This window comes from Salvia hispanica, chromosome 1, assembly GCF_023119035.1.
Source record: "Salvia hispanica cultivar TCC Black 2014 chromosome 1, UniMelb_Shisp_WGS_1.0, whole genome shotgun sequence".
Taxonomy (NCBI): Eukaryota; Viridiplantae; Streptophyta; class Magnoliopsida; order Lamiales; family Lamiaceae; genus Salvia; species Salvia hispanica.
The window spans coordinates 27696566-27710727 of record NC_062965.1 but is presented as its reverse complement, the minus strand read 5'-3'; the positions used below and the strand labels follow the sequence as shown (position 1 = coordinate 27710727).

At 45.4% G+C, this 14162-nt stretch overlaps 1 protein-coding gene across 1 annotated transcript; it reads right to left on the bottom strand.

The window, feature by feature from the left end:
* Window positions 1-10704: 10704 nt before the first annotated feature.
* On the bottom strand, window positions 10705-12209 carry LOC125193009. The gene is made up of 2 exons (XM_048090712.1): window positions 11430-12209; window positions 10705-11261 (listed from the first exon to the last, which is right to left on the bottom strand). Exons 1-2 carry the CDS (start codon window positions 11884-11886, stop codon window positions 10705-10707), a joined length of 1014 nt encoding a protein of 337 aa, XP_047946669.1. The 5' UTR covers window positions 11887-12209.
* Between the last annotated feature and the right edge of the window lie 1953 nt (window positions 12210-14162).

The following is a 14162-nucleotide window of genomic DNA, read 5'->3' as shown; positions in this document are numbered from 1 at the left end:
TGGGAAGCGGAGGTTTTAACCGGGGAGGGACCCCCAAAATTTCCCGATGGGGAGAGGGGAAATAAAAAGGGGGAGGAAATAAAGGTCAATCAACCCCCCCCCCCCAAACCCAAAACTTCAAGGGGCCCCAAAATGAACCCCGACTAATTGGGGGGGAAGGAACCGGAACCCTGGGAAACCCCGAACCCCGAACCCCCTCCGTGCCCCCACCCGGGGAATCCCCGGAACCAGAAACCCGAACCCTTTATAACCAAGACCCCAAAAAGCCAAAAAACCCAAAACCCCAAAAAAATCGGTAACACAACCACGATCGGAAAACCCCCCCCCCGGGAAAAACCCGATTACCCGAAAAAACCCAACAAAATTTCTGGGGCCCCCCAAAAACCCACCACCCGGATAACCGGACCAAGGCTCAAACCCAAATTCCATCACCCAAAAAAGGTCGATGGGGTTCCATGGAGGACATGATGGGAGAGATTTTCCCCGCGGGAAAGAAAAAGCAACTTCCCGGCCCAAGAATGAAAAAATGCAAGGAATGAAAAAGTGCCCAAGGAGCATAGGGCAAATGGATATGATAAACGGGCTTGGGGCTCCGCTAACTCGGTGGGGAAATAAAAGGAATTCGGGAAACCCCATCTAGGGGCCCATTGCTGGGGGAATGTGAGTAAGTTTTCCCTCCCGGTCCCCAAAAACCCTATCCGGGTTTTTCAACTCAAAAACTGGATATCATCATACCATTCCTCCAACCCCGTGAGATTCCCCTCTGGGGAAGTTTAAAAAGGGAGTTCATAGGAAAGGCACAAGGGGAGGGAAAAAATCATGGTGGGGGATAGCTGGGTTTTGGGGGGGGAGAACCGCCCCAAAAGAGCCGACCTAGGTATGTTTAATTTACCCTTAACAATTGGAGATGAAAAAATTAAAAGCATGAAATGTGTGTTTTTAAGATGTTATCAATGTTATCCGTTAATCAATTTTTAATAACTGAAGGGGGGTAAAGTTGTCAAAAAACGGTGTTGACCCAATGGCCCGATAGGTCATGTAAAAATAGGGGTGTGTTAGAAAATGTGTTGGTCAAGATACAAGATTTTGGGTCTACCCCGTTGATTTTTATGTAATTAAAATGAGTAAACCAAAAAATAAGGATCTAGGGGGATATTGTTAAAGACCATTTTTAAAAAAACAACAAAGGGCAATTGGGGACATGGTCGGGGAAACCGAAATTGACTTTAATGGTGAGAAATTTGTTTTTGACATAAAGAAGCCATGAAAAAGCTAATAGATTCTAAAAATGTATTTTAGGGTTGATGTCAACCCCCCCCAGTCCAAGAATTTCGAGACCGAACTATTGGGGGAAAAACTCCAACCCTTTGGGATGTGTATGCCAGGATGAAAGGGGAAACTGGTGGATTCTCGATCGAGGCCGGGGTTTAAACCCGGAGGAAATAAATGAATTGGGGGAAAGGCCCAACTATGGGGATCTCCGGGGGCTTTACTCCCGGGCCCGGGATGGGGGAGAAATGGGATGGTGAACATGAGAAAAGAGGAGGATTTAAAAAAAACCTTTTACGTACACACCCCCCTCACAAGTGGAGTTGAAGAAGTTGCCGACCTTAAGTATGCGCCTCCGGGGGAGGAAAACTTGTTCCCGAATCATCAATAGCGGGTTTTTTTTTGGAAGAGCAAGAGGCAAGGCTACTAACTGTGTTGAAAAAAAATAAAAAGGCTATTGGATGGAGCTTTGTCCCGGGGGAAAGATAACCCCAGATGTATCTGCCCCACATTGGGTTTGGGGGAAAACGAAACACAAGAGACCGAAAAGGGGGGTGAACCTAAACAGGGGGGGAAAAACCCCGAAGGATATCTTGAATTTGTTTCCCCGGGGCATCATATGCACCGGTAGTGAATGGGTCTTTCCACCCTAGGGTTTCCCCAAAAATCGGGGGGACCCGGTGGTTAAGAATGAAAATAAAAGCAGTGCCCCCCGGGGCCGTCCCGGATGACGAATGTGATGACTAAAACCCAATTGGCAAGGGGGGAAAGGGCCCTTTTCCCCTTTTCCCTTCGATCAAATCCGGAGGGGCCGGGCCGGGAGGAAGTACTTTTTTGGATGGGTACGGTGGCTTTTTCCCAAATCTACGGGAACCCCGGGGACCAAATAAGACCATTTTTTACTGTCCCTTTGGGAACCCCATCCCGATGGCGATGCCATTGGGCCTATGCCCGGGAAATTTTCCAACGATGTATGATGAGATATTCTGGGATTTGTTTAAAAAAGATTGTATAGAGATCTTCATGGATGATTTCACCTCACGGAGACTCTTTCGACTCATCTTGCAACTTTTGGATGTCGTTTAAAAAGGGGCAAGAAAGAGTCCTTTTTAAATTTTTGAGAAATGCCATTTTAGGGTTAAAGGAAACCGTCTTAGGACACGTGGTGTGGGAAAAGGAATGGGGAAAGATCAACCCAAGGTGGATGTCTACCCAAATTTCCCCTTTTCCACCGATCGAAGGGAAATAAAGACTTTCGGGCCCCGCAGGAATCAAGATTTATTGGGTTTTTCCCCAAATCACCCAACGTCTTACCGACCCCTCCGAATGAGGGGGAGTTCATTTTAGAACATTGCAAGGCCACTTTTAACCTTTTTAAGGGAAAAAATTGATTTTCCAGATCATTAAGTTTCCTTCGGGATCACCCCGAGGTGATGCGTGGGGGGTGACTACCCCTTTGGGGGCCGATTGGGTCGAAAGATTGATGGGAGAGGTATGTAAATTCATGCATCTAAGCCCTTTGAATCCCCCAAGGAAACTATGACACCAGAAGGAGATTTTGGTTGCCATTGTTCGGAAATTTCCCGGGAACCCCATTGGACCCGGATTATTGCCTATTTTATCATGCGGCCATTAAGTATCTCATTGCGAAAAAGGGGTAAAAACCCCCTGATCGAGATGGGCCGTTTTTACAAGAATTTGATTGGGAAGTAGAAGACAAGGGGGGGTTTAAACAAAGTAGCGGACCCCCCGACAGAAAAAAGGTGCAAGGGAAATGAAGGATGTGGGAAATCGTTTCCCAAGAGCTTTTGGGGTGAAGTGATTTTCCCCCAAAGCAAGATCGATTGGGAAGAAGTAATGGGGGACACGGGGACGCAAAAACCCAAAAGGGCAAGGAGAAAGTGGGACAAACCCCGGGATCCCGGATTTTACCAACTACCAGGACGGGGAGAGCTCCCAATGGTGCCAAACGTAAAAAAGGCTCAGAGGATGAAGATCGATGAAGAAAAGATTATTTTGCCCCGGGTATTTGGGGGCGGAAACCGCCCGTTATAAGGAGATGTGTTCCCGGGGAAAGCAACGGGATGTTTTCCCCGTCCTCCGGGGCAGGGAGGATTAAAAGACCGGCGCTTCGGCCGGGAAGTTCATGGATGCTAAACCCCGGGGTGAGGGGGAAAAAAGGAAAGGGCCAATTTTCGGAAGGGAAGAATTTCAGTTGGAGTGGTTTGACCCCGGCCATGTGGTACAAGGAAAAACAAGATGTGGCCCCGACAAAAATCCGAAAACCCAAGGGATCCAAGGGGTGGGAAAGCACTTTTTCCGGGGGGGAAAACCGGGCTAATGCCCGGGAAACTCAAGTCAAAATGGGCGGGACCTTACAAAATCCCGCACTCGTCCCTAATGGCGCGGTCGAGTTTTCGGGGAGTATCCCTAACTCTGAACCTTTTTCGTTAATGGGCATAGGCTAAAAAATATGGGGGGAAAATGAAGGATGTGTGTAGTGGAAAAAATTCCTACCTTTAAAAAATCTAAAGGGGCTAGTAAAAAAGGGGTTTTGGGAGTTCCATCGGGGTCGACTTTATATAATCTTGCATATTGGCCGGGGAAATTTCAAATACCCCTTTGTGATGATGTAAATATTGTGAATATTTAAAATTTAATTTTAAATCAAGTAGGAAAAAAAAATCAAAAAATTTTTTAAACTTTAAAAATTAATTTGGAGTCCCCCCGACCACTGGATACCACTTGGGTGAAACTCGAATTATATTTAAAAGCCATTTTTTTGCTTTATTTCTATTTTTAGCTAATTGAAGGGGGAAAATTGAGGAAAATTTGGAAGGTGTGTTGGGGCGAAAAGGGGATAGGATAGGGGCGTGGCAGGCGTGACAGACGTCCCAAACGGGGCGAGAATGCTCAACCGCCCCCCCTCCGGTTGCCCTATGTTTCCCCCAAAACCCGGGCAAAACCCCCCAACCGCCCCCCCCCACTATAAAATATCCTTGCCTAAAATTTCCCTCCAAAACCCCACCAAAAATTTTTCACCCACAACCACCCCCCAAAAACCAAAACCAATTTAACCGCTAATTGTAAAAAAGAACCACCACCGGTTAACCATGGCGAAGAGAAAAAACCCAAAAAACCCGGCATCTACCACCGGGGACAACCCCCGGAAAACCAGCAGGGGGCCCAAGGGCAAAGAGTCCACAACGATCGCACCCAACGCCGGCCCAAAATTTCGCGATGGTTCCTTTAGATGCACCTGTATCGAGGAACCGAAACCCCCAAAAAGGGGTTGGGCCCCCGGCCGATTTAGCCCCCCCGGAGGGAAAGCGGGCCCGATACCTAGCCCCACCCAAAGGGGACCACCGTGAACCCCCCCATCACCACCCCAAAAATACTTAACCCCCCCCGCAAAGACCCCCCCCCAAAAACTATAAGAAGAACCCCTTTAAACCCCTTTTCCCCAAAAAACCCAAAAAACGGGAAACCCCTTTGGGGGCCCCCCCACTTTTCCGCCCTTTCAAGATCCCAACCCAAAAGGGGGGAAAAGGGGAAAACGGGAGAAATAGCGGGGGAAAAAAGGAAAAGAAGGGGGAGAGTAAAGACCACCAAAACGAGCCAAAGAAAACCAAAAGGAGAGATGGGGTCTGAACGGAAAAGGAAGAGGGGAAGGATTAATGACGATGATGAATTCCCCCGGTTTTGGGCGGGGAGAGATGGGGAAAGGGTAAACCCCCGGGGGGGGCGGTTTGGACCTCGCTCCGGCGGGAGGGAAAAGGGGAAACAACCTGGGGATATTTTTGGAGGGGGGAGGCCCCCCCAAAAAAAGGGGGGAAATGAGGGAAAAAACAAACCCAGGAAGTAAAAAAAATTGGGAAAAGGGGGTTTGGAACCAAAGACACACCCCGGGGAAATGAAGGAAAAAGAAGAAGAAAACAAACCACAAAAGAGGGCCCCCAATAAAATTAAACCAAAGACAAAAAGAGAAGGCTTTGTGTTGAAGAACGACCCCCCGGCGAAAAGGGGAAACCCCAAAAAGTGTCACAGAGATACTTAGGAAAGTGGAAGTCCAACAAGGGGAGCAAACACAACCCGGGTGCTGGAGGGCTCCGGAACGAGAAGACTATTTCCCACAAAACCCGGGGGGGGAGCCCTCAAAAAATAGCTAAAAGGGCACCCCAAAGGCAACAGGGGGACGGGTTTTATCAACGCCGGGGTAACCGGAAAAGGGGAAAACTTTAAAAAGGTGGGCGAAGGGCCGGACCCCCGCATCGAGTCGAAAGGCCGGGGGGAGGCGATTGGGAAAAGGGTTTAGTACCCGCTGGTGGAGCCCTACTACCCGGAGGACTCTTCAACACGGGAAAAATTTAAGAAGAAAGGATAAATTTAAGACAAGTACATCCGGGAAAAAAAGAGAAAAAAAGAAGAAGAAAGAAGCAAGCCCTAAAAAAACAAAAGGACAACCAAGGGCCCAAAGGGTAAGGAAGAAAAAGGGGTTATGAGGCGGCTACCCCCTGAGAGTCAACTTGGGGTGATATTTTTAGAAGGGGAAAAGTACCATGAGCGGGGAAATTTTTCCGGCAACCACCAAGAACTAGCCCCCCTCCGGTAGGGGATTTTGTAACCCACGGTGGGGTAGAGCTCCTTGATGAGCTTATGGAGGACATGAAGCACTCAAAACCAAAAAGCTTCAAGGCGATTTGACGACAAGGAAGATGGGCAAGCAAGTCAAATGCGGAAAGGTCTCCCCCATACCCTCATGGAGAAATTTTCCGTGATTCCTTCAACCGGATTGGGAAACATTGGGGGTTTTTAGGGGGTTTGGAGAATAAGGGCCCGGGGATATGAGGGGTTAGCGAAGGAGTTCTTTCCCCGTTAGGTTCCAAGTCCAAAAGGGCCTAGACGAGGATCAATTTTCCCTCGGGGTATTCGGGGAGAGTTTTCCCGGTCGTGAGGGACCGTGCCCTAATGGAGCAGGAGGCTATAGAACCCAGAATGGGGAAACCAGAGAGGGGAGGAGGGGACACATAACTTTGAGCCCCGGAAGCCCCGGGAAAAGCCAACCCCCCGATCCGGGGGCCTTTCCCCACATCCCCCAAACCCCCCAGTTCAACAATTCCATGCTCCCAAATTTCCCCCCTACTTAGGGGACAACTTCCGGGGGGGGTAATTCACCCCCCGGGAAAGTTTTATGACTTAATTGGGACATGGTGTGGAAAGCCAATCGCGGGGAAAGGCCCCTTTTGGGGTCCCCGGGCGACCCACCAAAACCCCCCGATATTTCCCCCCATCCAAGGGAAATTGGCCCTTCCCCAACATATTAGGAGCCTTTTGCGAAAAAAACATCATAAAAGAGGCAAACGACCCATTCCGATGTACATGGTCGGCCCCCCCGGCCGGTTTTGATGTACCCCTTCGTCCGCACAAACGGGTATACTCCGGAAAGTAACCCCCCTTTCCGGGTGGGAGGGGCCCCCCGGGGGGAAGGGCACAACGGGGGCCCGGAAGGGGGAAGGGGCAAATTGAACAAGCGCAAAGGCGAGGAAGAAAGTCCCGGAGAGGGGGAAACCAGGGTTGGGAGGAGAATGGGGCAATCGCCGGGGGGAAAGCCGGAAAAAAACCCCGATGGAGAGAAAACCAAGGGAAATTTGCGAGGGAAAAGGAAAACCGGGGGGGGAAAAAGTGGCCATGGAGGCCAAAAGATGAACTCCGGGAACCCGAGGGAAAAAAAAGGTGATGAACAAGAGGAAAAGGCAAACCAAGGGGAAACCCGGGGAAACGAAAAACCACCCCACCCCCGGGAAGGGAGGGGGGGAGGAAGCTCCCATCACCCCCCCCAAACCCTTCCAAATTTTTTTTAATTTTTTTGTTTTTTTTGTTTAATTTTTTTTTTTTTTTACTTTTGTTAAATAGGAGAATTATGTGTATTTAATGGAGCAAAAACCCCTTCCTTTAAAACTTAGCCTATCTAATAGTCTAAGTGTTTAAATAAAGGGGGTTTGCTACTTGTTATTGTTTTGTTTATGTTTTTTTGTTTTATTTAAAAAGTTAACCCTTAAACCTCTGCGAGTTTAAGTGAAGGGGGTTTTTATGTTTATATTAAAGGTTTTTTTTAATATTTTGTTATGTTTTGATTAGTTCTATGTATATTAAACTCCCCAAACCCATTGCATGTCTAAGGTTTTTAGATATAGTATGTTGTTATAAATTTTTAAACATTATACTAAACCCTTCCCATTTTTTCCCTTTCAAAAGGGTTGGGAGACCTTTTTGAAAGGGGGGAGCAAATGACCCGTTGACATGTTTTATGTATTATTTAGTTATGCATGTTAGTGTTTTAAAAGGGTTTTTTTAGGTCCCGGGGTTTTGTGTTTTTTTTTGAATGGGGGTTTAAAACCCCCTGCTAAAATAAAGGGGGAGGAATTGGGGGGAAAGGCTCCGGAAAAAAAGAAACCACCTCTCCGGAACCCCCAGCCGGATAGATGATGCAAGTTTAAGGAAAACCCTCCCTTAGGGAGTTAAACCCAAAAAAAGGCCTTTCCCCCCTAAACAACCCAAAAAAAAGAGTGGTACACCCCCTGATTCAGGGGGGAAGTGGCGTGAAAAAAACCCCCAAGGCAGTAGGAAACCCCACAAAAAAAAAACCCTTAAAACCCCCCTTTTTTAACCTTTTATCTATACCCCAAATAACCCATCAACTTTTTCCAAAAAATTTGTTGAAAGGGAAACCCAAGGGGGCTTTCAAAAGGGAAACCCTAAGAATAGGCAAAGAAAGGAAGGGGGGAAAACCAAAAAAGAAAATCAAGAAAAGGGGGGTTCACAAAAAAGAAAAGGAAAGGGAATAAGGGGGGCGAAGCCAAAAACTAACCCATCCGGGTTTCAAAGTCGGGGAAAATTTTCTAAAAAGAAAACCCAACCAAGCCCCAAAAGCACACAAAAACCCTCATCAAAATAAGAGTTAGTTTTTGAACCTTAGAGCCTTAAAAAAACCCCTTTTAAAATTACAAAAACCCGGGACCCCTTTCAAACCTTAAAGACTTTAATCCCCGAGAGATCCCAGGGGAAACATTTGTGGTTGACCCAAAAAACCTAAAATCCCCTGAGGGGAAAGAGTGGCTGAGTTTAAACCCAAAAGGGTTTTGGGCCCCCGGGTTGGGGGCTGCAAAAGGATCCCAGGGGGAAAAAAAGGGGGCCCGGGGTTCAAAAAGGGCCCCAGGGCCCGGAGCCTTTCCAAAGGGGGGGATGGTTTAAAATATAGCCCCTTTATGATCTAAGTTTTTATATGTGTTTATGTGTTGTGTCGTTGTTTGTTTTTTTTTTTGCTGAGTTTTGAGTTTGGTTTAAAAAAGGGGTCCCGGGGGGGGTTGGATCTGTTGCAAACATTAATTCGTTGTTGCCTCTGGAAGTACTTTCGTGAAGATTCCAAACGTTTAAGTTATGAAGTTTCTATTTCGTATGTCGCTTTGGTTCGAGTTTGCTTCATTCTGCCTAGGAAAGTTAGATCTAGTCGCTGCTTTTAATTTCTAAGTGTTTTCTATCTGGAGTTGTTGATCTAAGGTTGTAGTTATGTTTCAGTGTAATTTTCGTGCATGAGTCTTTTGTTCTGCATTGTAATCACCACCTTGCATGTTAGTCAGTAGAGGTAAACTGCAGTTCCGTCGTTCATTTTAAGTTTGAGCATTTTAATCAATGGATCTTGAGTTTGAAGTTATGAATCTGAGTTTAGTCATGGAGTTTGTGTTCATATGATTTCTGTTAATACTTGGTGAAGAAGAAAACGTCAAAATCAACTTTTGTCTTGGACCACTTTTACTTTTTTAGTTACTTTTGCTTTTGTCTCCTACTTTTCGGTTTGTACCTTCCAGACTCGTCCGAAAGCCAACCAGCCACAAGATAGGCCTTGTGTTCTAAATTTCCTCTTTTAGTAACTGTCTACTTTTCACATGCCTCTACGAGATACCGTGTCCCCTATTTCCACGAACACAACCACGTGCCTGTTATTTTCACGCCTACTAGTCAGCAGATTACCATCTTTATTTCTCGCCTAGGTAAAATACCAACCCAAAGCGTGGTAGCTAACCAAAAAACACCTAGGAATGTCACCACAGTTATCCGAACGTGTCCCTCCCTTGTGGGATTCGACCACTTACCTCCATTATACTAACCAATAGAAGTGGGTTGAGGAAATTTATTTGATACCAGGTTCCGCTTTGTCGTGCCAACGACTCAGCCTAGGTCGGGAATCTTATCCTCGATCAGTTGGATACACTCTTGCAATTACACACTCGACCGAAAACCTGCACTTTCAAAATGGCACCATTGCCGGGGATGGATGGCGTTCATACCTGTTATTGTGTGTGATCTTTTTGGTGTATATACTTTTATAATTTTCCTTTTCTTTTTATTTTCAATTTATGAGAAGTAGCTCGGCTCCTGGCTAGTGGAGACCAAGGATACTTCCCCGAGAAACGATACTAGTTACCACTCGTTCTGGTCTTTCGACAGCACTGTCCGACCTAGGCACGAGTAGCGACGAGGAGAAAGAAGATTTGGAGTACCAACTTCCGGAACTTCCACTCCAACCAGTAAGAGCACTAGTGAGAATGGCCGACCAAGGTGAAGACAACCCCGAGCTCGCGACGCTTATTGCGCATGCTGACGGAGATCCCCCGCAAGCCATAGTGGTCGCCCCAGGCAAGACAGCCTGTGATGTGAAACCCCACGTTATTGCAATCCTACCAACATACTGTGGGAAGTGTTTCGAGGGACCCTACGAATTCTTAAATGAGTTCTGCAAAATCTGTAAGGCGCAGAGGCGGCCAGCAGGAGCAAGCGAGGATGACTACAGGATTTGCAATTTGCAATTTGCAATTTAGTTCTTTAGTCACATGACTAATGGATAACAATTTATGGGATAATGACGGAACAAAAAGACAGTTAGATAGGCTTAATTAGGGTTGGGGAAATATTAATTTTTCCCGCCCCCTGGACTTGCGCTAGGTATCCACTGGCTGTTTGGACATAGGATTTGAGAGATTTTGAAATGGCTAGGAAGTCTGAAGCATCAAATGACATTGTGTCGGTTGCTCCGCAATCAAATATCCACTGGGTATCTTTTGTATTTGATTGGGTTATAGAGGAACATGCAAGGGGTTCAAAGGAAATTTTACAAGGTATGGAGGGCTGAATGTCGATATTTTCTAACTATTGTGGTCCGATTTGTAGAGTTTTGCCAGTTTTGGGGTTATTTTGATATTTTGGAGGTTTGGGGTGGATTTTGAGTCTTTTGTGAAGCATAGGGTTGAAAATGGAAGGTATGCTGTTGCTGGGGTATATTTTCGGATAACTGGGAGTTTGGGGGGTCGATTTCGAATATGGGAGAAGTAGAGGTGTTTAAAACAAAATGCTGCCCCATTTCTTCCCCAACCCTAGCCGTCACCCCCATCCCCTTCGAAACACTAGCGCCGACATTCCCACCGGTGGGCACCTCAGCCGCCGTCGTTTGGCTTCCGGCGATGTTAATTTCCGGTCTATTACCTTCAGACCGTGCTCTAGCCACCGATTCTCGGTGTAGGTAGCTCGCTCCCCAATGGCCATGGCTGCCCGGCCTCCACCTCCTCCCCGATTCGAACTTCGATTTGCCCTTGCCTTCTTCATATCTTCCCACCATTCGGGATATCCATGGATTAAGAAGCAAGTTTCCTTGGTATGCTTCTTTCCCCCACAATGCGTACATGTGAGTTTACTCTTGTCTTCTTCCTTGCGATTAGACTGGAATTTGGGTTGATTGAAGCCCCTATGTCTGTCTACCGCACTGAGACCGATTCCGATTTCAGAATCCTTTGTTTCGGTCTTGGATGACCGGATTCCGGCGTTGACAACTTCTCGCCTCACGATCCCATAAGCTGTTCTAACATCTGGGAACGGGTCCTTGTTTAGAATTTCTCTCTTGATTGGATCGTACTTGTCGTCGAGAGCCCACAAGAACTGGTAGACTCTGTGTCTTTGAGTGTTTAAATTGTATTTTTTTATGCTTGCGGGATCATCCATGGGATTGGGGTCGCGGCTGTCTATGGATAGCCATAGGTCTTGGAATTTATTCCATAGTGCCTCCAATGCCATCCCTCCTTGCTTCATTCCATATGCTTGTCTGTGCAGGTCCGATACTTGGAATGGATCTACTCCGCTGCCATACGTGATTGCCAGACCTTCCCATAGGTCTTTGGCCGTTTCGTATTGAGAAACTTGGTTTACGAGAGACGGCTCGATGTTGTTGATGATCCAATTGAAACAACAATGGTCGTGTTGCTGCCACTTAGGGTAGATCGGATCAGTTGGAGAGGGAGGGTCTAAAACTCCTGTGATGTGAGATGTCAGGCACTTCCCTCCGATGGCCCTTCCCATCATTCTCGCCCATAGAGGACAATTGTCCCCGTCGAGCCTTGTGAGGAGTTTGATCTCTCCCAACGATTCTGGTTGGGGTTCATCTTGTGGCTGTTGTTTTGGAGGCTTGTGAGACATACTTAGTCTCAAAAGTTCTGCGAATTGATCAGCAGAAAGGGTTACAGGGGTGTTTGAGATTGGGTTTTTTTCGGATTCAGAGTCAGATTCTGACATCTTGATTTGTGGCTGTTTTGCAGGTTTCAAAAGGTCGGGGAAGGTATCGAGACTATGATGATAATTTTCTGAGTCTCAAGCCCGGATTAACCTGCTCTGATACCATCTTAAAGATGGTAATCAAGAGAGGCGATATTAATCATCTTGCTAGGCATAAGAACACAGAGAGAATTGGGAATAGAAGATCGTTTATTTTTCTATGATATATTTTCAAAGTTTACAACCTCTAATTATATAGGGAAGATTGATTCCTATCTATGGAAAGATACCTCAATTAATTACAATATTCTCTACATAATTTTAGTCAATCAATTATCCCCACAATCTTCTCACAATCTTCTCTTTCTTTTGCAGATATCTCGGTTGATATCTTTTGACAACAGTAACGTGTAAACCATTTTACTATTGTTAATCGTTTTGAAATTAATTTCTTCTTTACTGTCGATTTCAAATTGATATCTTATTCATTATCGTTTTCAAAGACAAAATGATAATACTATGGACGGCTAAGTGGAAAATACTAATCGTTTAACGTGTGTCACAAGTTGGAATGTCGAATAGTAATCACACAGAATCAATTTAAATTTATTTCTCAACAAAACAAAATAACATTGAAAGGTCGGGGTTTTGCACGCGTGTCGTAGGCATGTGTCTCTTCCTATTCAACAATATTTATAAGTTCTCACTTTTCAAAATACTATTAATTAGCATATGGTTAGTTAGGGTGTCGAACCCACGAGGAACAGTAGCATCCAGTGGCGAAGCCAGGAATTTTATATTGGGGGGCCCGAGTTCTAAGTATTTTTTAGTGTCGGTATGGCCATAAATTGTTGCAACATGGGCAATGGAGAGCTGCTAGAGATATAGAAGAATAATGAGAGGAAAAAAAATAGAGATACGTAATAGAAACTAGATATAGATATGTTGGTTATCGTTAGAAAATAAAGTGCAAATAAATAAAAAAATAAGATTAAAAATCGGATATATGAAAATAAGTGAGTAGCAGTCCGGGTAAAACTCTTCGACATAAAAGTATTAGAAATAAAACAAAGACTCATATGAATATAATTCATGTCAAAATCTCAAATGCTTCTCCCCAAAACTCTTTAGGCAGACCTGAAGAAAACAACATACATCTGACCTTCTCCAACAAAGTGCGGTTCATTCTCTCCACCACTCCATTTTGTTGTGGATTCCCAGGCACAGTTCTATGCCTTTGTATGCCATTCTCCTTGCAGAACTTCTCAAAGTCCTTGGATAAGAACTCTAATCCGTTATCAGTTCTCAAGCACTTAAGCATGGTGCCCCTTTTCAACTTCATTTCGACGCACCATTCTCTGAATCTTACAAAGGCTTCAGACTTTTCCTTGAGAATGAAAACCCAAACCTTCCTGGAGAAATAATCTATTATAGACATGAAATACTTTCCACCTCCCATAGTTGCTGGATTTGCAGGCCCCCATAGATCACAGTGAGCATAATCCATAACTGCCTTAGAAGTGTGCTTCCCAGTTTTGAATGGAAATTTCTTGCTTTTGCCTAAGACACAGTGTTCACATTTCTCAAACTTCTGGATACATCAGCAGCCACAACTCCCTTCTTAACTAGCTCTCTAAAACCAACTTCTCCAATGTGTCCTAGCTTATTGTGCCAGACCATAGCATCTTGCTTCTCTGCAAAATTCAAGGAGCCCACAACTGTATCTACAACAAGATAATACATGCTATTTTTTCTTTCTGCCATCATAACATCATTACCACCAAAAGATATCTACATTAAGCCCTTCTCAGAACAGAACCTATATCCTTTTGACTCCAGAACACCAAGGGAAATTAGGTTCCTTTTGATTTCTGGTATGAATCTGACTTGGGTAAGAATCTTTACTAATCCATCATGCACCTTTAACCTGATGTCTCCAATGCCCTCAACATAGCAGATCTGATTATTGCCCAACATCACTGATCCTTGAGAGGTTACAAAATTCTCAAACCAACTCCTGTTTGAGCAGATATGAACGGAGCATCCTGAGTCCATGATCCAGGATCTCTCAATCCCCTTTTCAGTCACATTCATGACTTGGGCAATCTAGATCTCCTTTGCAACATCAGCTTGGTTTTGAATCCCCCCTTCCTCATTTTGCTTTCTTTTCCATGAATAACAATCTTTCTTGAGGTGTCCGGGCTTCTTGCAATAGTGGAAGATTCTTGTCTCTTTACCTTCACCCTCCTTTTGCTTCTGATTCTGAAACTTCTGACCACCATTGGGGTTGAATTTCT